This window comes from Argiope bruennichi, chromosome 4 (assembly GCF_947563725.1).
Source record: "Argiope bruennichi chromosome 4, qqArgBrue1.1, whole genome shotgun sequence".
NCBI lineage: Eukaryota > Metazoa > Arthropoda > Arachnida > Araneae > Araneidae > Argiope > Argiope bruennichi.
Window position 1 is genome coordinate 2,306,374 of NC_079154.1, and position 22,985 is coordinate 2,329,358.

At 25.5% G+C, this 22,985-nt stretch overlaps 2 protein-coding genes across 2 annotated transcripts in view; one reads left to right on the top strand and one right to left on the bottom strand.

Annotated features, from left to right (window-relative positions):
- Window positions 1-5: 5 nt before the first annotated feature.
- LOC129965888 (UPF0047 protein YjbQ-like) lies at window positions 6-9,536 on the top strand. Its single transcript, XM_056080150.1, has 7 exons — window positions 6-355; window positions 494-528; window positions 2,197-2,216; window positions 3,014-3,053; window positions 3,144-3,185; window positions 3,506-3,623; window positions 4,439-9,536. The coding sequence occupies exons 1-7, from the start codon at window positions 172-174 to the stop codon at window positions 4,483-4,485; spliced, it is 486 nt and encodes a 161-aa protein (XP_055936125.1). The 5' UTR covers window positions 6-171; the 3' UTR covers window positions 4,486-9,536.
- Window positions 9,537-11,858: 2,322 nt separating this feature from the next.
- The window catches only part of LOC129966034 (PAN2-PAN3 deadenylation complex catalytic subunit PAN2-like), a 63,328-nt gene continuing 52,201 nt past the window's right edge, over window positions 11,859-22,985 (bottom strand). The window contains exons 24-27 of the mRNA XM_056080381.1: window positions 20,272-20,329; window positions 14,811-14,990; window positions 13,651-13,744; window positions 11,859-12,404 (exon numbers count right to left, since the gene is read on the bottom strand). Coding sequence (XP_055936356.1) covers window positions 12,232-12,404; window positions 13,651-13,744; window positions 14,811-14,990; window positions 20,272-20,329 — 505 coding nt within the window. The 3' untranslated portion in view covers window positions 11,859-12,231. The remainder of the gene's footprint in view (window positions 12,405-13,650; window positions 13,745-14,810; window positions 14,991-20,271; window positions 20,330-22,985) is intronic.

Genomic DNA, 22,985 nt, shown 5'->3' on the forward strand with positions numbered 1-22,985 from the left:
ATTAAATTTATTTTCCATGAAAGAGCGAGCATTAAATATCACATATTAAATTTCCTCATAGAGTAACGCTGGCAAAAGTACGCTAGTCTACTTTGGTGTAAAATATAATCTACTTTCATTATTGTAAAATTATAGATTCTTAGCAGAACCTTTTGAAGAAAATTAATCATTATGTCGAGATCAAACATTAGTTCACGATCTTCTGATAGTTCAAATTTTAAATTTGGTTCTGCTTGGTTTCAGAAGAAAATTAATATTCGGCCAGTTCTAAGAGGTTGCCATTTAATTACAGATGAAATCTTGAAACAGGTTCCAGAGATCACGAAGTTTGCTATTGGTCTACTGCATATTGAAAGTAAGTGATATATATATATATATATATATATATATATATATATATATATATATATATATATATATATATATATATATTTGCCTTCTGAAATCCTTATAATTTTGAATTATTTTATCTCTGATACAATATTTTCTTCAGTCATGCATACCTCAGCTAGTTTGGCTCTTAATGAGGTAAGATCAATAATTTACGTATATATATTCTTTAAAGGATTTTAATTCAGAATTAAAAAATGTTGCAACAAAAAAACGATGAATAAGTTTTTCTGTTATATGTTCCATTCTAGTAAGACAAGAACAAATTGGTTTTGAATATTGGAATTTTTTTTAGTGAAATCTCTTTGAAAACTGTTAATCTTTTTTTAAGTATAATTTTACTAAGGATTTGTAATGTGTCTGTCGGAAATAAAATTATTTATGAAATAAATTTTTCATTACTATTCAGATCTTTCGATTGTTTTATTAACAGTTAGTGTATGTCTATGTAAATTATGCTGATAAATAAAAAGGCTAATTAAAAAATTTATATGTATTCTAAAATTTAATAAATGTTATAGACAGCTCATGCTTTCTTATCGTAAACTTAATAGAATTTTCTTTTATGTAAAATCTTGCTCAATGAATACAACTGTAGTTATTTGAGTGGCAAGCATTTATTTATAAAGTGTTAAGCTACTATCAAAATTCAGTTTAGCTACTTATAACTTACAATTTTTCTGGATGAAAACTTAATGTAGAAAATTTAGTTCTGTTAAAATTATTTTGCAAGCAAAGGTCAGAATTTAATCATTTCTAAAAACAAAAGATACTTTTTGCTCATAATGAAATAAATATATGGATAATTTGTGCATGTGTGTATGTCTTGGTACCCGGCAGAACAAATAATTGAGTTTTTTACTAAAAAAATATGAATTTAATTATTGTAAACATTTTGGCAATTTTTTGTACAATTATATTTTTTTAAACGTATTCCTCATTTATCACTATAGTAATGATGAATATGTTAATGAACATAAATATTGCTATGCTAATTTACTCTAAATGCTATAAATACTGATGATTGTGTTTTAACTTTTCATATCTTTGGTTATGTCATAATGAATTTTTACTTTATCTCTTGATATCATTTAAATTCCTTTAGAAATCTGTAAACAAAGTCTGTTATTATATATACTGGAAGATTTATTCAGTATGCTAAATTTTCATAGCTATAATTTTTTATATATTTTTTTATCAGTATATTTCAATTTAGTTTGCATGCAGTATTAAAATTGCAATGCACCAATTTAATTGTAGAGTCTAAAGTGTATTTTGCATGAGAAATAAACTGAAATGGCAATATTGCATGAAACATCCAAAAGAATGTTGGCTAACATGAACAGATATATTTATTAGATTGTGATATGTCACTTCACTTCATTAGAAAGATTCACAAATATGAAGAGCAAAAGTACTGAAATATTTTTGCTTGAAGTTCTATTTCAGTTTGAAGTTTTAAAATATTTTCTGAAGGTACGAATATCAGATCATGCATGCAAAAAAATTAAAATTAAAAGCAACTGATATTCTTGTGATTAAGCAGGTCACTGTTTGTGCCTAGCAGTGTATTAGATGATCTTCATAGATGTTAATAATATAGTGAATTTTTATGTACAATAATATATTTAAATAAATATATTTATAAAATTCTGAAATTTCAAATTAGTTTATTTATTATTAAAGATTTATCTAATTTCTTATAACTTTGACATATAAGTTATAATTTTTTCTATTAGATTTCTTTTTGATTTGGCATTGATTTTTTTTCTAGATGTATTTCATATATATATTTTTCTTTTTTAGAATTGGGATCCTGATGTGAGGTAAGATAAGACTGACTTTATTAAGATATTTTATTTTAAAAATTAATAAATATTATAAATTTTAGTATTCAAAATTTATTTATTTGTATTGTTTTTAATAAAATTTTCTGTCTTAATAATTAATTTTGCCAAATTTCTGATAGGTGTTATGTTATCATATATATATTGCTGTTTAGAAAATCTTGTATTATAAATTGATTTTAAGTATAAACCTTACTGCTATAAATGTTACTCATTTAAGATATAGTTCTGCTGATTATAACTAAAAGTAATTTGTGAATTGATTGAAATTTGTATTTTCCAGGAACCATTGTGCATTATGTGCTTGTAATTTTTTTAAATTCTATTGTGTAATAATAATTATAAAACCTGAGTATATTATTATCTTTAATAAAATTACAGAGAAAAATAAAATATTTATGATGCAAATATTTTACAATAGATTTACTTCTTTGACAGGATACTTTTGATTTGTAAAATATTATAAATCAGAATCCCTTTGATTATTGGTTGTATGTTTAATCATGTTAGATTTTAAAATTGAAATATTTAGGGGGAAAAAAACTAAATATTTAGAAAAACAAATTAGCTCTAATATCTTCTATTATAATTTTTCTAGCATTTCAGTTTAAATTCAATTATACTTTTATAATTATAGATTTCTGCCATTTTAAAGAAATAAATGATAAGTTTCTAGATTCTTATTAAATTGCCATTTCACCACTTTTGAACAAATCAATGTAACATTGAATTTTTATATAAGTACTAATGAACACATTTTTCTTTATACGTTATAGAGAAGATATGGAATCTTTCTTAACTGAACTCGTTCCAGAGGTATAATTCATTGTTCTCTCTCTGTTTTTTATATTTTATTTCTAATCTAATAACATTATTTATTTTCTTTCTGTTTTTCTATACTTTCAGAGTACTCCATTCAGACACTCATGTGAAGGGCCAGATGATATGGTGATTCATTTATTTATTCATTTCAAATACATAAAAATATATTTTTGATTCTAATATTTTTATTAATAATTATTTTTAATATTTTTCCTCATTTTTGCCTTACAAAAGGATAAATTTTTGATTGGGAAAAATTTATTTACTGGAAGTTTTAAAATCTTAAAAAAATCATCAAATAATGATATAAGGAAACTGAGTAAACTTTTGAATAGATATATTGAATATAATTCATTACTTTTGCTCCTTGCTTATAAAGGCTATAAATAAATCATTTTATAAATTTCAACATAAGAACATAGCTGAAATTGCATCAATATTTTCAGCCTGCCCATATTAAGTCTTGCTTCCTTGGATCTCATCTAACTATACCAATAACTGATGGTGTCTTGAATTTGGGGAGTTGGCAAGGAGTTTGGCTTTGTGAACACAGAAATCGTGCAGGTAATTTGTTTTTATTTTTGTCTTATTTGTGAAATTGTGGCCATTCATAAAACAATAAAATGGTAGTTGTGGAAATATAAAATGCACAGTTTTATATATAATATTGTTTTGAATTTTTAATTTTGCTTCCCTATACATTAAGTCTCTTGGTTAGGAGCACAATTTTACAGTAATGCTTGGTGAATGAATACTGAATTAATGATCTAGCATTCAGCAATAGTGAAGATTCATATTCTGGCTTTGGCAATAAAACAAATAAGTCATGATATTTGAAAATTTTGTTGACAAAATCCATTAGTTTGAATTTCCATTGTTGTTATTTTAGCATGCCCTGCCTTGGAGGCAGAGCTGATGGGGGCCATTCGGTATTGAATCAGTTAAGTTGATTGAAGTTAGCAGTAGTAGTGACTCGAGAATGAGAGAGTTCTTTCTGAGCACTTTGTGCTGTTGTGATTGTTTAGTAGCAAACTGCTGCTTGTGTGCTACTATTTACTGCAAATATGGTTTTGTGTATGATTCAGGTGTGTTTTGTTGTATGTGATCATGTCTGTAACTAAAATAAAGCATTGTTATTTTTTACTGAGCCCATTGGAGTTTTCATTATGAACTCACAGATGGAGAGTTTCTGTATCAGTATATGTATATTGATATATATGCAGCTATTGAAGAAGAGATATGATTGCTGAGTTTTAATAAGTAACTTTTTATGTATGAATTTCCCAATGTGACAATTAATTTAAAGGCAAATGAATTTCTTCAAAATAACTAACTTAAATAAAATTATTGACGAGAATTCATTGCAATTTGTTTTTCAGGCTCTCGAAAAATGATGGTAACAATCAATGGTGCATTAAAAGACTGATTTTTGAGATTTCATTCTGCATGAAAATTTCAATTAATTGCTCTATTTGAAACACTATCTACATCATGCTTTTCTCACCTGCAGTATTTTCTTCACATGCTGCACTTCTCTTCATTGTTATAAAACTTTTCTTTTTTAAAAAAAATCTGATTACTCTCAACATGCTGTCCAATTCTTAGCTGATATTTTTTAAAAAATAGTTTTCAATTTAGTGTATTATAGATGTAAATCAATATGTGCATAAAAATATTTTTAGGAATTACTTGAAGCATAATCAACAAATGTAACATAAAATTGTGAAAAAATATAATTTAATTTTCTTGTTAATATTCATAAATAATTTCAAATCTGATAAATATAACTTTTTCCTGATGTTTAAAAATTAAAGTTATTTATTCTATTATGAGAAAAATATTATTTGATAAGAAAGTAAACATTTCTATTTAATTTACTTTTTGAATAAATTAGATATTTAAGCATTTTTGGTGGGTGCTTTATATTTTTGAAGCTCATATTTTGACCTCTTCATATATTTTGCAAATCAAAATTTTGTATTTTAGAGGTATTAGGTTTCTGGAACTGTGATTATGTTTCTTGTAATACCTTATGTAGAAATTATCAACATGTAGCTATTTATAAGTCTTAAATAGAAAATGTAGTCTTAAGATTAAAAAGAATGGCATTTTAATGCAATTGTAGAAACTAGTTTTCATTTTATTATTGTGAAATTTTTTTAAGATAAAAAAGTCCTTCCACATACAAATTGCTGCTTTAAATAATGAAGAGTTGAATTTTCAAAGTTTTTGAAGTTTTGACCCTGTTATCTTAATGATAAGAAATAAGTTGCCTTTATTGATCAGTATTAAAAAAAAATTGTGCCAAAATAAACTAGGTCATGGGATGTTGGTTTAAAAATAAATGATATTCATTTAGCATGAGAGCTTATTTTCTTCACTGTTACAAATATCGTTTAAAATATTATTTCTTGCGACATTGCTTTGTTTTAGAATTAAATATATTATAATACTACTATTTTTTTATTAATTGAACAAATTCTACATTTTTGGTATAAAAGTAGAAATTAATTTGCTGTGAAAACATAAATACGTTGAGATAAATATGGATTTGTAGTACAAATTATATTATTTTTTTCTCTTGATGGATGAAATACCAAAAATAATAAAAATAATTGTAGATTAGAATTATAATAGATTAATTTTTTTTTACATATTTGTAGCCTTTTATCTATTAAACTTACAAAAATTGCAAATTCTAAAATATTAGGATAATATCAATATTTTTTCAAATATAATGACTTAAATTGTAATGTAATAAGATTTATATAATCCCCACCTTATGAGGAATAATAATTAAGCATATTGGTAAAAAACAAAGTCTAAATATTTCATTAACATGTTGGAAAAGTTTAAAATGTGTTATTAAAATGTTGTATTAAAAGCAGAATCGCATAATGTGCGTTGCTTCATGCCTTTGATCTTTGTAAAGTTGTCTGTTCTTATTACAGCTCTTTTTGATTGAAAGAGCTGTAATAAGATCTTTCAAACGTTTGAAATCTATTTCTTTTGGCAATTCAACAGATTTTAGTAAATATTGCTTCTGTAAAAACATAAGTTTCCTGAGTGATATTTAGTTGCGTTTGTAATTTAGAGAAATGCAGAATATCACAATAGATGTTTGTACTATTTCAATATGTGAAGAATTAATTATAAGTATATTTTTTATAATTAAAATTAATACAGAATCTTTTCAGATTGCAGAAGTAAACAGAGTGTTTATTCAGGCACTGTTGGTAAAACTGACTAATAGAATTTCTAAGTTTATCAGTTGGGGTTTGGGTGTATTCTTATTGAGTTGTCCTTAGTTATTGACTGCAGTTATCTAGGACCGTAAACATTGTTTTATGTATTCTTGTAAAAAGAAATCCAAGCTGATGCAATCCATTGAACTTGGTAAAAATTCATTATTACTTCTTAACATTAAATATGATTTTGCCAAAATTTTTACTAATTAGATTTAGATTAATTATTGAACTAATTCTTATATTTATTTACTTAATAAGTAGACTAGATTTTTTAAAGATATTCATTTAATTCATAACTTAAATTAGTTAATGCTTTGATATTGATAGTAATTAATATATTAACTAATTTGAATTATGAAACTGATGTATTTATTAATTATTTATGTTATAATAATTCAAAGTATTTCTGTACTTTTTTGAGAGTGTGTGATTAAAATTCTTGAAAGTCAAAAGAATTTTATGTAAATCTTGAATCCAGCAACTTTTTCTTTGTGATAGTTGATGACTAAACTTGATGTTTAACTTTTATGATAAGAATTGTTCTCTCATATTAGGTTAAAATGTTTGACTGACCGTATAAAGTTGTTTTAGCATTGAAAAAAATTTTCATTCATTTTTCAAAACTGGAATAAGCAACAGAATATTTTCATAACAAAAATGATCGGATGTAGGACAAAAAAAAATAAAAGTTTTACTTTTAGATAAAAATGTTTTTTTTTAATTCAAAATAAAAACCCTTATTTTTCAAAGAAAATGGATATATTTGAAATGTCAAATTAATGTTTAAAAAGTTTTATGAAAAAATTTTGCAGAAATTCTCAAAATTCATTAATTGACTAGTTTAAATACTAAAATGACTTAAATTATATTTGAAATATTATTTTTTTGTGGTAAGAGATTATTTTCATATTTAACTTCTTCCAACTTCTTCTATGATTAAGATTTAATGGGTCAGAACACTTTATGTATGGGAAATTTTCCCTTTAGAATAAGCTTAGTCAATTATTTTGCTTGGAATGATCTAAAGATATTGTATATTTATGTAAATAACATTGTATATATATTATATGAATTATAGCCTGTTGATTCACCTCCTCTTTGTTATGCATTATATGCCTTACAGTGTTACTGGTGATTAGCTTATATAAATTACATTTTAGAGAGTTTTTTTCTTCTCTTAAACAGTTTCATTTAATTAAAAGATAAACAAGGAAAAAATTTGCACATATAAATTTCAAAAAGTAATTACTGCTGTCTTTTTTTTACCATTAACAAAGACATATTTTATGCACATATTAAATTGTAACATGAAATATCTTAATAAAATTTCATGGTTCATTAAAGAAAAAGTCAGTGTCATTTTTATTTTTAGTTTTTCAGGTATTATTTGCTTTAAATTAGTTCTATAATCTTTGAGAAAATATTTATTGTTCTAAAATTTCTCAATACAACAGAGGAGAGTGTTGCACCTTTCACCAATTTTCAATATTTACTCATATTGGCTTTGTTTATAAATTAATTATTCTGTTATGAATGCTGACCTTGACTCTGCTTGTTATTGCATTTATTACATGTTTTAAAATGCTGACATTTTAATATTTTTAATTATTTTTAACTTTTACACTTTACTCGATTACACACCACTCGATACCACTGTTCAGTGGTACAACGTGGAAACAATTATCAACAAATGACTTTTGATCACTTACATCAATAAAATAATTGTATAATTCGTTCTTCTTAATAAAGTTCATTCCTTTTAAAATATATTAATTATTTTACTGTTTAATGAACGAGAAAGTCTTTAGACAACTCTGTTTGAAAACTCTATTTTCAGAACAGAAACTTAACAGTAGGTCCATCGCATCTGTTCCTTTGTATTTTATTATTAATTCATGATGGATATTACTTCTGCATGTACAAAAAGAAAGTAGTGCAATCATCAGAAATTTCGAACTCCAGATATTGATGAATGTCCAAATTACAGATCTTTTTGAATCTAAAAAAGTACTTAGCATTAATTAAGATTTTGTATATCAGATTTTAGATTGAAATGCCTGTTAAAATTCACTAACATTTAAATTCATCATTCTTTCAAGAGTAAATTTTCTACCCATGGAAGTATGAGAAGAATTTACTTCGGATATTTAAACATATTTACTTGCCTATCATTATTAGCTAAATTTTCTGCTAATATAGTTCATAATTCAAGCCACTAAATGTTCCTTTGTCTTCTGGAGTAGTATGACGGAAAGGATGAGACACTCAGTGGAATAAGGAGAGGGGCAAATGTTAATTGTGGCATCCTTTATTCAGTGCTGGGATCGCTGCTCTCAGATGTGGGATTATTCTTTTTTTCAGATTCTTATTGTTCTGTGATAATACATAGAACATTTATAATCTCTTACTTCACTCAATGTCTTATGTCACTCTATCAGTTGCTGGACTATCTAATATTTAAAATCATGAATTATGTTATCAACAAATTCTGGTTTGACGATTAAAAAATCTGATTTCATTTCCATACTTTTTTTGCAAATGACATCTTTTTATCTTAGTTTCCAGATTAATACTGATACAGTTCAAATTGCTTTTAATTTCTGACACTGTGTATTAGAGAAAGTATGTCATACCATTCATGAAAAATATAAAAAGCAGCCTATAAAAATGATATGCATGATTGTTAACTATTCTTCTTGAATGTTTAAAATTTATGTTTTAAGCTTTGAAATTCAAACTCTTATGGTATTCATAAATGCACTTCTGAACTTTTTTTATTGAAGTATTAAAAAAACATTTCTGTAGTTCTTGCATTATCTTTTCTACGCGCACTGCTTTTCTTTCTTTTTTTTTAATATGTATATTTTGATTTTCAATGAAAGTATTTTTGTGAAAATATCTTTGATACATTTTTTCTTTAAATATATTTACTTAGCCTTAAAATCGTAAAAAATGGCACTTAATAATATATGCATTAAAAATAAAGTTATGTACATTCATTATTTTTGTTGTTGACTGTTTTTCTTTAAAATTAATGTGCATTGGAACTATCTTGATAAAAATTATTGTACATGTGCAGAATAATATGAAGTATTTACTATTGTTACACTTCACTTGCGTACTGCCTTCAGTTATTTAGTAAATATGTGAATTTCTCAGATAAATGCTTATTAATGCAGTTTTTAAAGGCAAAAAAAAAAAAAAATCTCTCTATTGTACAATTTGAGAATTTAACCTATGTATTTATGGATTTTGACAATAAAAATCAGTTTAAATAATCTCAACTTATTGTCTTATCAATAAAAATTACTTTTTTTTATTTGAAAGCATGACAAATCCAAAATGTTAATAATAATTATGTGAAAGTAATTACTAATAATATAAGGGGTGTGACTGTTTTGGAAGCATATTTCACTTATAGCTTGTTTGAAAAAATCAAAAATTTGAAATATAGAATATGCTGCAAAATCCCTGTAGATATTTTTTATGATTACTTCTAACGAAATATACATTGTGTAACTTTTTTATATATTTATTGTCTCATGGTTGTTAGTAGATTGTATAGATTTCAAAGAATCTGCAGAATATAAATGTGAAACAAAAGTTAGCATTCCATTCACTCGAAAGTGTTGCAATTTTATTTGTCATTTGTAATCTGACTGTGTTAAGATATTAGCAAATTAAGATTATAATTTTTTTAAATACAAGCACATTCTTTTAAGTGATTTCACTCTTGCATTCAAAAATATATTATTAAAATAACCGAAAAGAAAAACAGAAACATCTTTTTTTCCCTGCTTAACATAAAAATGCAATTTTAAAATATATTTCAGAATAATTATTTTTTCTCCCTGGAACTGCAAACCTTTCCATCATATAACTAACTTATAGCAAAAATAAAAACCTTTAAATAATACATTATGAAATGGAAGTCAAAATAAACAAATTTTTAAGAAGGGAAGCAAAAAGATTTCCTTTTCCCAAATTTCTCTCTAATAAAGAAAAGCTGTTTATCTCAAAAGCTCTTGCAACATCCCTATTTACAAATCATATAGACTAACCAATGTTTCAAGTTGCTTAAACGAAAAGGTTTCGATTCTGTGGAATAACAGTAAGCTTTAACAATCGTATTGTTTTCAGGAATTAAAAGTATAAATATATATATATATATATATGCTGCATTTACTTTCATGCTACGTTTGAATGAATCTATACTTTGCCTAGCTGTTGCTAATAAGCAGTTGTTTAAGGAAAAAGATAATTTGATACGATTTAAAATATATTTAACTGAATGCAATTAAAAGCATTCTTGTATCATAGCAATTCTGAATATAATATTTTTTTTTTAAGTAAATAAGCATTGTTTTTTTTTTTTATTGAAAGGGGCATATTGCAAAATTTTATAGAAACAAAATGTAATACTCTTTTTTAACTTAGTTTAAAAGAAACAAACTAATTTTGTAGAAAATATTTAAAAAATTTTTTTTTTTTATCTTAGCTTAAAAGAAACAGGATTATATTTTTAAAAAATGAGTAATTGGTCTGAAAGTTCTAATGGAATATCTTTAATAGCGAACAAGATGCTAGAACTAAAGAATGTCAAGTGATAATCAGAAATATATTAATGAAACTAGCTAATTGAGAAGTGGGACACAATGTGGTATGAAATTTAAACTAAATAAATTGCTGAAGTCTTAGAAGTGTTTATTATAAATACTGTAAAAGAAAATAAAAGAATAAGTTTGAAAAAATATTTTTATTAAAAATGATCCATTCATTCAATCGTGTATCAAATAGTTAAAATCTAATAATTAATAAGACTGCAGCCAGCATCTGTTTTAATGTAACAACTGTTTAAAACTTATATATACATATAAATTTGAATAAAACTGAATCAGTACATTTACTTTTAATAAAGAATTCATCTAGGAAAGTAACAAACAAAATTTGTCAATTTTTAATAATTCTGGTATATATAAATATTGATGGTAGATTGCATAAGATCTAGACATTTTGCTATGCTAAATATTTTCAAGCCATTAAATTAAAATTGATATCAGATTCTCTTTTTAAAAATTTTTCCGTGACAGAAAGTTGACACAATGATTGAAATGGGAATTTCATCACATCCAGAGAGAGGAGGAATGATACAAAGATGAACTGGCTAATTTTGATTATATTTATTTGATCTTTTAGAAATTCCTAGATGTTATCTTAAAGAATTTTATTACAATTTGTTTTGCAAAATACTAAATACTTAATTTAAAACATAATGCTCATTTTAAATAGCTACAATATAAAATTTTTTTAAAGAAATAAAATATGTAAATCGGCTTTATTACAAACATTCATAATATTTTACATAAGAAGCAAATGCAGAATATACAAAATGCTTAAACTATATAAGGGACTAAAAAATTTATTAATATATTTTCTTGATTTCAGTGAAATGTTTCATAAAGGATTACAGAAAGTTTTGAATATCTTTCTCTCACACAAAAAAAATTATAATAAAACAGTTTTCAATTCATCAAATAATGATTATAAAATAAAAGAAATTTAATAATTTCCTGCATATCATTTTAAAAGAACAAACAGTTCAATAAATATAACTATCAGTTAAGTAAAAAAAATTCAAACAAATTAGTGTAAAGTAAAAATAAGAATTTCAGTAGAAAAATAAATATTAACAAAAATCTTAAAATAACTGCAAATGTTTTAATGAAAAGAACTTCTACTTTATTATCATGATGAATAAAATACCATTTTCTTTTTCTTTGATTGAATGAACTTAATGGAATGCTTATTACAAGAATTCATAACTTGTTTAAAACTTCCTTTTCTTGCACCATCAAACAAATGGTAATTTTTGTAAAACAGCATGATTGTACTCAAGTGAACAATATTAAACAAAAACAGATTCTTCAACTGTCAATTCCAGGAACTTTCCATTGAATCTGTCTACCAACTTCATAGAGCTCTTTAAGGGCTTCCTTCAGTTTCCCTGTTTGTTTCAATTCTAAATACTTTTTGTACAATTGCAAAGCAGTTTTTGCATCTTCTATGGAATCGTGTGTTTCTGCTTGTATTTTCAGATCTATAAGTAAGAAAATTAAACAAAAATAAGCAGATTTTAAATAGTATACCTATTTTCTCTTTATTATACTAGATATATTCATTGTATCAATTTATTTTAAAATCCTAAATGAAAATATGGTATATGTCTCTTGTTCCAAGATTTTATTAATACAAAAAATTTTATTTTCTGAAAATAAATACTTTTTTTAAAAAGTATTTGTAAGCTGCAACGTGTGGAAACATTGCTGTTTATCTTTTTTATTGTTTCAACCAGTTTATGAAGGGGGGGGGGGATATTTGATGACCTGTTAACTTCTCTTTTGTCCCAATACAATTCCTAAATTTAGTACTTGTTATATTAGAAATAATTGTATGGACAGTACCTAAAAATTTTGTCAGGGTCTGCAAATAGCTTAGCTAAACAAATGTCTCCCTTATGGTAGGATCTTAGAATGAATATTAGTCGCTGCAATTTACCATTTCTGGGTTAAATAATTGTAATATTAGTAACAATGTAAAATGTAAGAAACTTTTTATGTTTTATCTAACAAAATGTATCTTTGCTCAATAAATGATTTTAAATATTATAGATAATCTACTATTTGCTTTTTAAATTTTTTCATAAATTTAATATTACTTTTAACCAATAAAAATTGGTTCATACAATTATACCATCATACAGTTGTCCATTCATTTACATTTAGTGTTTTACTGCAAGATGTCTTCATAAAAGAATTGCAATGTCCTATTTTATATTTATAAATTTGAAGTTACATTATAACATGTCTATTTTTATTATTAAAAAAATTACAATTACAATTTTTTTGTTAAAAGCAAGATAGGCGAGTGTCAGAGTCAAGAAATACTAAATGATACACAAGACATACAATATTTTTTAAAGGAAGTATTTAAAAATGAATCATTTTATAAATAGAAACCAAGCCATAGAAATTAGAAAAGATAATTTTCTGATAAAGACTGTTCAAAAATTACTTCTATTTATAGTAAAATTATATGGATTAAAATAACATTTACTGATCTGCCAAAAGTTTTTTCAAAATTCAATTAGCTTTCATAAAAATTATAATGTGTCTCTTTCTTCAATAAATCATAGCTGGTTTTATATTTTGGTTTTGAATCAAACAAAACAGATAAATCCTTTTACTTTTAAACTGTTGCTAAAATTTTACAGATTATACAATATAATTTATCCTAAATATTTGCTTTGACTTTTTTGAAAAATCACAATAAAGATTTATTTTTACCTAAGAAATGCCAAGCAAGAAATCGAAGAGAAACCATTCTCTTATTAGGTAACTGAAAAAGATAAACAGTGTCCAATACTTGCCCGGGAGGTACCTAAAAAAAAGTTACAAGAAAATGCTAATTTAGAAGTAGAGTATCAAACTAGAAGATAAGCATCAAAATTTTTAAAGGAGATAAAGTATTTGATAAATTAGGCATTTATACAATAAAAATGATAATAAATAATTGGTATTTTAATCTGCAAAAATTTTGTATCTATTAATCTGAATAATTATTTTGAAATATAATAGCTAATGTTTTGACATGCAGATGGATATTAATAATTTTTGCATCATGATTGAAATTCCCATATAATTTTCAATAGTATATAATTGATGCTATTGATTTGATATCATTACAGTTGTATTCTGCAGATAAATTAGATCTCGAAAAAAAAAAATTAGAGTTCGAAATTCGCCTTCATTGCTTTTTCTATTTTTAGGAGAACCATATTAATGACTGTTCTTAAAATATTGGTTTTAAACCAACTTTTGAAACTTTATATAAATCTGTTTTTTTTTTCTCGATTAGATATCAAACTAATTAAATAGGGTTTTTTTCTTTGTGTCAGTAAAACCTATAAAAATGAAATGCTGAATTTTCATCATGAAATCAAAATTCACTAATTTGAAATTGCAATGAAGCAGACTCTTAATTTTGAAAGTATATTATTAAATACATCTTTTGCTATTTTATTTTACAATTTTGCAAACTAATATATTTAAAGTTGGTTACAAATGACTTAAAATAATTCTAGAATTTCAATATGTTCTCTATTTTAGTGGTTTTAAATAAGGATTCTCTCCTTGACACTAAAAAAAAAAAAAATTAAGCGCAAAATTATCCAATTCCTCCTTAACCTGAATCTTTTCATTACAGTATACATCACAGTTTACATGCCATACAAACGTTTTCACCATATGATTTATTGAATAAGTATCGGATTACTGGATGAATTTAAAAACAATTTGCTTTTACATTAAAAAAAACTAAAACAAAATTATGAATTATGAAAATGTTACTTTTTATATAAAAGTATATTCATAAGACACAACAAAAAGTTATAAATTATTCATAAGACTTAAAAAAGCAATATGCAATCTAAAAAGTTAAAACCTACCACAAGATTGATGACTCGAAAATCATTTTTTAAACCATGGCCTACAAATGTTACACCAGTGTCAATTAAAAATCTTAACTTTTGATAAGTTGCTTTCAGTGTGGTCAAATGCTTTGATGATATAGAAGCATCTAAATCCCCAGGCTGAATCCCAGAAAATTTAGTCAGATAATCAACTACCTGTTGAAAGAAAATAATTAAAAATTTAAATCATGACGATTTTGAGATACTGAATTCTTTATTTGATTTAAAGGAATATTAAAATCTTTATCTACTCTTTAATATATAAGTACTACACTTTAATATATATTAAATAAAAATATTAAAATTAGAAATAAATTTTCTAATACTGATAATTATATTCATTCTTAAGTTTCTGAAAAAATTAAAAACAAAAACTTTATGCAGAATTTGACTTCAAAGTTTGTATAGTACTGAAACAGAAAGAAATTATTTTTTTTAAAAATGGCTATCTCATTTAGTTTTTTCACTAAATTTTAAAATAGTCAAAAAGTAATCCTTCCCTTCTTACTGATAACAGTATCTACTGAAATTTAACTGATTTTAAGATAAACTCTTTATTTAAAGAATTTTATTAACTGGGTGCCTAAAACAGATATAATATATAAATGCTTAGTATCACTTTGAAAAAGGACATTCCATGATATTTTGTTTTTCTATCAAGGAAAAGAGACAAATGCTATGCATACTCATAGAAATTTAAAATGTGAAAATGTATTAAAACTTTGGTGACATAAAGAAGTTGCTGAATTATGATTTTGAAATTTTTATGCTTAAAAATTTACCATGCTTGGAAAGTTGATTACAAGAGCAAAAAATAAATTAAATCAATTCATTATAAATTTAATGGTAACAGATTGATGAAAATATCAAAGTCTGTAAAGCATCAGAAATTATTTTGCACATTTTGTTAATTTTAGAAGACAGTGTCTTTGAGTATGAATTCAAACTTATCTTAAACATAGATATCCATTCTTTTCAGAAATGTGAAGAAACAATTGATTTTATGAAATGCATGATAATAGTAATAAAAAAAATGGAATAAATTTATTCAAAGTACTTTTAAAGTACTGATAAAATATTTCTGAAAAAAATGTCAATTTGTCAACCTGGAAATGTTTTAAAGCAGTGTAAGTTTTGAATTGCTCTCACAAAACTATACATTATGACAGACCACTACAAAACTAGTCAATGGACCATAATAACATTTTATACTATGTGCTGGTTACTTGTCAAAAATTATTGGCAAGGTTATGATACAATCCAAATCCTCCATTGATTATGCAACAATTTGTAACATGTTTTGAATGGCAAAACTATCACAGCTGATAATCTTGCAACCTTTTTTTTTTTTTTTTTTTTTTTTTTTTTTAATGGATGACAACTTTTTGAAAATAAAATGTCTCAAAGATATCAAAAGTAATCAAGCATAATGTTCAAAATGCATTCTTTCCCTCCAAAAAAATATGCTCTTGATTAGTACTGAAAGTACTATGGAATTGTTTTTTGGCCTACCATTAAAATGTTTACTTTTATGATTAAACTCATAAATTGCAGAAATAAGCATATTTCAGAATTTATGGAATATATATAATACTTTTATATATTTCATAAAAATAGGTTTATATTTCCATAGGTTAATGAAATTGTTAAACCAATTCGATTGCAGCTATATGTAAATTAATCTGTATCATTATATAAAAATATATGTTACAATGTATATGTAATTTGAATTTACTGATAAAATGTTATTTTTAAAAATGCAACCTAAATAAAACAAATAAATAATAAAATTATAAGAATTAAAATAATAATACATAAACTTCAGAAAAAATAACTCCCAGCTGAGAGTGCTGTTGGTACACTGTATTTAATTGTTATCTTTCAGTTACAACAATCCAAAAATAAAAGATAATTATAAGTTTTGTTTTATTAAATCAAATAATCTAAGCTAGTGCTGTTTTAGTATAAGTATGTCAATAATCAATGGAAATAAAAATACTTCAAGAGTACTTAACATGTCACCTGAACAATTTTCTGTAATAATGCCATATTTCAAAATTGGTTTTAAAATTGTCATAAAATAATAACATGTGGTAAAGACAATTTTGTACCTTCTCAAATCAATGTAGGATTGCAAAATATTTTATATGTAGCTTTATATACAAAAATATAAAACTTTATATTTTTCTAGCTACACTGCACAAAGTGACTTTAAGAATATATTATAGTAGAATTAGTAAGTATATTTATTAAGGTGAAATATTGTTTCAACCTAATAAAGTCTTAATACAAATACATTAAAATAATACTTTACAAAAAATTATGTAATTTTAGTATAGTTATTACATTATTTTGATTTTCTTTTAGCATAAAGTCAACAAAAGAGCCAGTAACTCAAAATGCATTAAAAAAAAATCCCAAAAAAAATTTTGAATATGATTTCACTAGGAATAAAAACATGTTTAAAATATTATCTTTTGAGTATCCTAGATAACATTTTATTATGTACTCAAATATTTACTATGCATCAAAATTTATTTAAAATGCAGTTTATTTAAACTGCAGTTCTTGCAGTTTATTGTTTAATTAAGACATCAAATCAGTATTTTTCACAAAAATTCTGAAATTTCCACTTTTGTTCTTCTGAAATTTCAAAATTTGTTTCCACTTTTGAAGTTTTTTCATCCAAATAAATAAATAGATACTTATGCTTACAAGAGGAAACAAAAAGTAAAAAAGCAAAAAACATTTTTTTTCCTTGTGTGTATGCTAGATAATGATAAAATTGAACACAAAATAATTGAACACATTTTCATTAATTCTGGAACAAATATAGTCTTTTTAGATAAAGTGGTAGGAAAATTTCAATTATATATTACTGTTTGAAACAATATGCAAAACTGCTTATGACAGAATTGTGATTTAGCAGAAGAGAAATGACTGGCAGAATTGCTTTACAAACTCAATTTCATTAGATTGAATTTCTGTGTTAAAGCTACAAAATAGCTGGTCATAATTTTATAGCTGTCCAATCTCCTACATCACAACAGATCACACAATTTAGTGTCAAACTGCAAGCTACCAAATTTAAACCAAAATCTTATCACATGAATTGATAAGGTTTTGGCCCTGCCTAGTAAAAGAAAAGTGACTATCATGCTTTGAAAAATAACAAAATCATCGTCTTGAGTTTTTAGACAATCGTGCTGACGCCATGCTCTGAAATTTCTAATAAGATCAAGAATAAATAAAATAATGGGTGGGAAATACTTAAAGGCTACAGTTGATAAACAACTCAAAGGCTATAAATGTGAGAGAAGGGAATCTACTCTTGCAAACAAGATCATTCGACATCGATTTGAAAATGTACACCCATATATTTCAAGGCACTATAATTAGAATGTGCATGATTTATCAAAACTTAAGCTTTGTTTTCTAACTTATGTAATTGATAAAAAAGATAAAAACAGTTTATTAAAATGGTCGGATTAACAGTTATTAAAAATAAGGGACACTAATTACCATCAAAATTTTAAAAAAGACAAAACAAACCAGCAAGTATACAAGATATCTAATCATGGTTCAAAAGTTAATTTTGGGACTTCTAGATAGATATATTGTTCCAGTTGGAAGAATGCTTTACATAATATGAATAATTATACGTTATGTTATGTCAGTCAATAAAACTACTACTGGTAAAAAAGAACGAGATTTAAATTTTTACTCTACCAGTATCAAAACTGACCGAGTACAAAGTTTTGCATTTCATTATTTTAGACCCACTAGATTTGCTATTAAGAGAAGCCTAAGGTTACTAATCTTAAAAGGGACTGCAAGAGCAGATCAATTAAAAACTTCATTTTTTTTAGTTGCTAAATCAAAAGATTGTAAAAAATATAAATTTTATTAATTAAAAAATATTAAGAATATATTAATACTTCATAAAGTATAATTGGTCAAGTTTCAATAAGATTCATTAAATTTTTTTAAAAATATTTATAAAGACCATAACTTCTATGACATTGTGCACAAAATAGATGCCATGGATTATACATAAAAACATTCATTTTCATGATGTTAATGAAACAAAAGAAAATAAGTATGAATATGATATATACTCAACATTAGATGATAAAAGTCATTAATTTTTGATTAAGTTAAAAATATATTGAAAATTGAAATTAATTCACTATTTTATCACCACAGGAACCACACAATATGTACTGCTGAAGGCATAAATGCATAAAATCTTTACAGGATTAATCAAAGACCATCTTAAGGAAATGAAATAATCTTCTGGAGATCCTTTTTAAAAACAGTACTTGAAATGATCTAAACTAGTGGTATCCAAAGTTTCATAACTCGATTGGTTTGGGTCACAAAGGAGTGGAACTTTTTTGTTTAAAATGTTAGACTACCAAAATATTTAGACTTTATAATTTCTTTTAGCAAAATATTTATTTTTGGGAAAAAAAAAAAAAACATAAAATATAATTCTTTAGATTAATTATAGTATTTTTCTCCACTGGAATTAGATCCCTAACTTTAATAGCATAGAAATTCGATATTAGACCATGATTAGAATGCACCCCTGTATAGTTAAATGAAAACATTATCATACCTGTTTATTTTCACGAGGATGCACATTAAATCATTCCATTTTTACTTTAATTAAGAATGAAGTAGCTTGAAAAACAATTAAATTATATTTACAACTGATAGTAAAAATTATTGTTTGCATTGTTTATACAATAAAAAGAGTTGTATTCTTTATTTATGCAGTCAAAGCTCGATAGAAAACATGAACATCTTTATTTTGAAATGATTAAAGAACGCTAATATTGACTTAATGCTTTTATTGCACTCATATTTATTTCAGAAAGTAGGTAAGCATGTATCACATTTTCATATTACTACTTATTTATAATTTTTATTTTCTCTTGTAAGAGAAAACAGTCAATAGATTTAAACTGCAAACAAAACTTCAGTTGAAAACAAGGAAATCCAACTGTTGATCATTGGATTCAATAGGAAGACTGCAAATTCAGATGCGATTTAAAAGGCTGCAATAGGAAAAAACCAAAGATACCAGAACTTTAGAATCAGAGAATTAAAGTTAATGAAATTAACATCATATAAATTAAAGATATTAAACATATTAAAGTTAGAAACATTTCAGTTGAAAGATAAAGAATGCAGATATATAATAGGAACTAAAATTATTAGCTTTTTTAAAATCCATTTTTGAAAATATTAATTTATTGAATTAAAACTGAAATGAAGGCAGCATTTTAAGCAATTAACTTTAGAAGATTAAAAGAAAATGCATTTAAGTTCTAATTATACACATTTTATTTTGCTGTAGTATTAGTTCACGAAAATTTTAATTCTTTATTAGAATTTTTAAAAATACAATAAAAGAAAACATTTTATTAACCTGTTCCTGTGTAGATATGTAATCATCAATAAAGGGAACACCTTCCAAAGGACCATCACTAGGAAGGGAAAAAAAATTAGGAAATATTTAGAAGTTTTTAAAAATGCACTTTAAATATATAATCTGTATAAAAAGTACAAAAATTACAATTGTAACATTCTAATACAGTGTTTTCAATTAAAAGATACAGCAGGATACTCCCCCCCCCCATTTTAATTGAGGATAAAAGTCAGACAGATGGCAATGAAATGAAGTCAATTTTATGCTTTGCCAATTTATTTCTAAATGGGGTTAAGATTAATTGTGATAATAAATTTCATAATTCACTACTTCCAAATAGAGACAAAAGATTGAATTTTGTCTCGTAATTCAAAGTGAAAGACATGGTCCAATAATAATAATAAGTTTCAATAGAATGCCACATTTTATTTCCTTTGTGGAAATAAATTTTTATGCCCCGAATAACTACACAATTATTTATTTTATAATTAATGTAATTTTTAATTGAAAATAATTTCTAAATAATAAAATTTTTATCATTTAATTGAACTAAATTTTCATAATTTAATTCAACTAAAACAAAATTATCATAATTTGTTTCAGTTCAAAACTGTTACATTCAAACACATGTTTGAATCTGCATCTAAATATTATTTCCTTTAAATTAAAATTTAATTTAGTATGAAATTTCTTTCTTTGTTTTTTCTTTATTTCTTTTGAATGCCACCAAAATTTCGTCGTAAAATTGTTTCTATGGAAGAGTAGAAACATTTTAGGAAGTAATTTTCATTCAAATTTGAATAATGGGAGACAGATCCAAATGTATGTTTCATTGCAAATGTACAAATTTTTGCCTTCAGCCAAAAGGAGATAAATTCCTTTACTTGCGAAATAATGAAGAAGACACAGAAAGAGATGTGCTTTTGATAATAAAAATAAACAGCAATGTATGAGTATGCTTAACTGATTTATGACCAGCGCATGTGAACCTTAACCTTCCTTACATATCACAAAGATTAGTGAAATATACATTTTTTTTTTTTTTTTTTTTAACTGGAGGTACTCAGCTATTCAGAAACTTCTGTAGCTTGAACCATCAATCACAAAGCCACCAAATTTTGTACGGAATCTATTAACGACACGGAAAAAAGAAATCTGCAAAAAGTTCCAAAAGTTGCCGATAGGAGAAAATGTGGCGCTTACACTTTAAGACACCTAAAATTTTGCATACAACACGGGGAAAAATTGCAAAATGCAAACTCCCGATTACGTAGTCGACACCAGTGCCAGTATTTTGAGTTATAAAAAAGAAGCGAGGCATTGAAAATCATTTCAAGTATCAGTTGATTTGTAAAATGCGTCTCACTTTAGCACAGCGTGCATTACTTGTTTTATCTAATCCAATACAGCGACCGCTCTTCGCGAATTTAGAAGTCGAAACAATTTACGTAAAGAACCTCTATCAATTAATGCAGTGAAAGCAATGATTAAAAAATTTGAAAAAACGGGTTATCTTTCAACTCGGCCTGGCAGAGGACGGAAACCGGTATCGGAGGATACGATCACAGATGTTGCGACTGCAATCGTTGAAAGAAATCAGACGAGCACTGCTGGTTGGTAATAGCAGCACACGTGGAGTTGCCAGACAACTGGATGTTAGTGCTTCAACAGCATAGAAACTTTTAAGAAAAATTCTTCAATACTATCCATATAAAAATAGGCTTTTGCCTGAATTAAAACCAGGGCTGCTGCGTGGGTATTAAGCGCCCTTGTTCAAATTGAAATTTGGCGCCCCTTTATGGGATTCTGTTGCACTCCTATAAAGTGCTGCAAATTATATGTGAAATACTCTTTTATAGTATTCAAAATTTGACTTTCGAACTGAAAAGCTTTAAAATTATAATATTAAAACACGTTTGTCTTATTATTTATTGTTTTTTATTATTACTTAAATTATCTTATTGTTTTTTTTATTATTTCATAAATTTTAAAAACAAGACAAGGATAAAACATTTTTTAAGTAAAATATAAGAATTAGAAAATATATTTAAATATGGATTCTCCTAGCTTTAGCAGCTACAAACGCTCGTAAACGGCTACTGGAGAACAAAGTTTTCAAAACTTAAAATTATAAAAAACTACATGTGATCTACCATGGCGCAGGAGAGCTTACCGGACTTGTCAATTATATCCATAGACAGCGAAATTTTGGATAAATTGTTTAGTTGTTTAGTTTGCTTTCTTTCGTAATGATGGGTGGCGGCTCCACCGTGTGAGTGTGCCCGTGAAAGAAAGCAAACTAAACAACTACGTTCAGCCGCAACAGCTTCACAGCACATAAAGAATAAATATATTCCGATACAAAACATTCCCAATTCCTGTTGTTACATGTTACAAATTCTTATATTTTTAACACGTTCCATGTGATAGCACGAACTCTACACGGAAGGTTTTTTTATTGTTCGTATCGGCAATCAAATTTTATTCGTATCGGCAACAATTTCGCCACCCCTACGCGGCGGCCCTGATTAAAACCTACAGATTATGATCTTCGGTTAACCTTTGCTTTGACATTTCTTGCCATGATGGAGGTCGAAAAGGCTTGGCCTTGGACAATTCTCTGGAGTGATGAGGCCCGTTTTTATTTGAATGGGGCTGCTAACACTCAGAATTCTAGAATTTGGGCATCTGAACAACCCCATGCATTTCCCAAG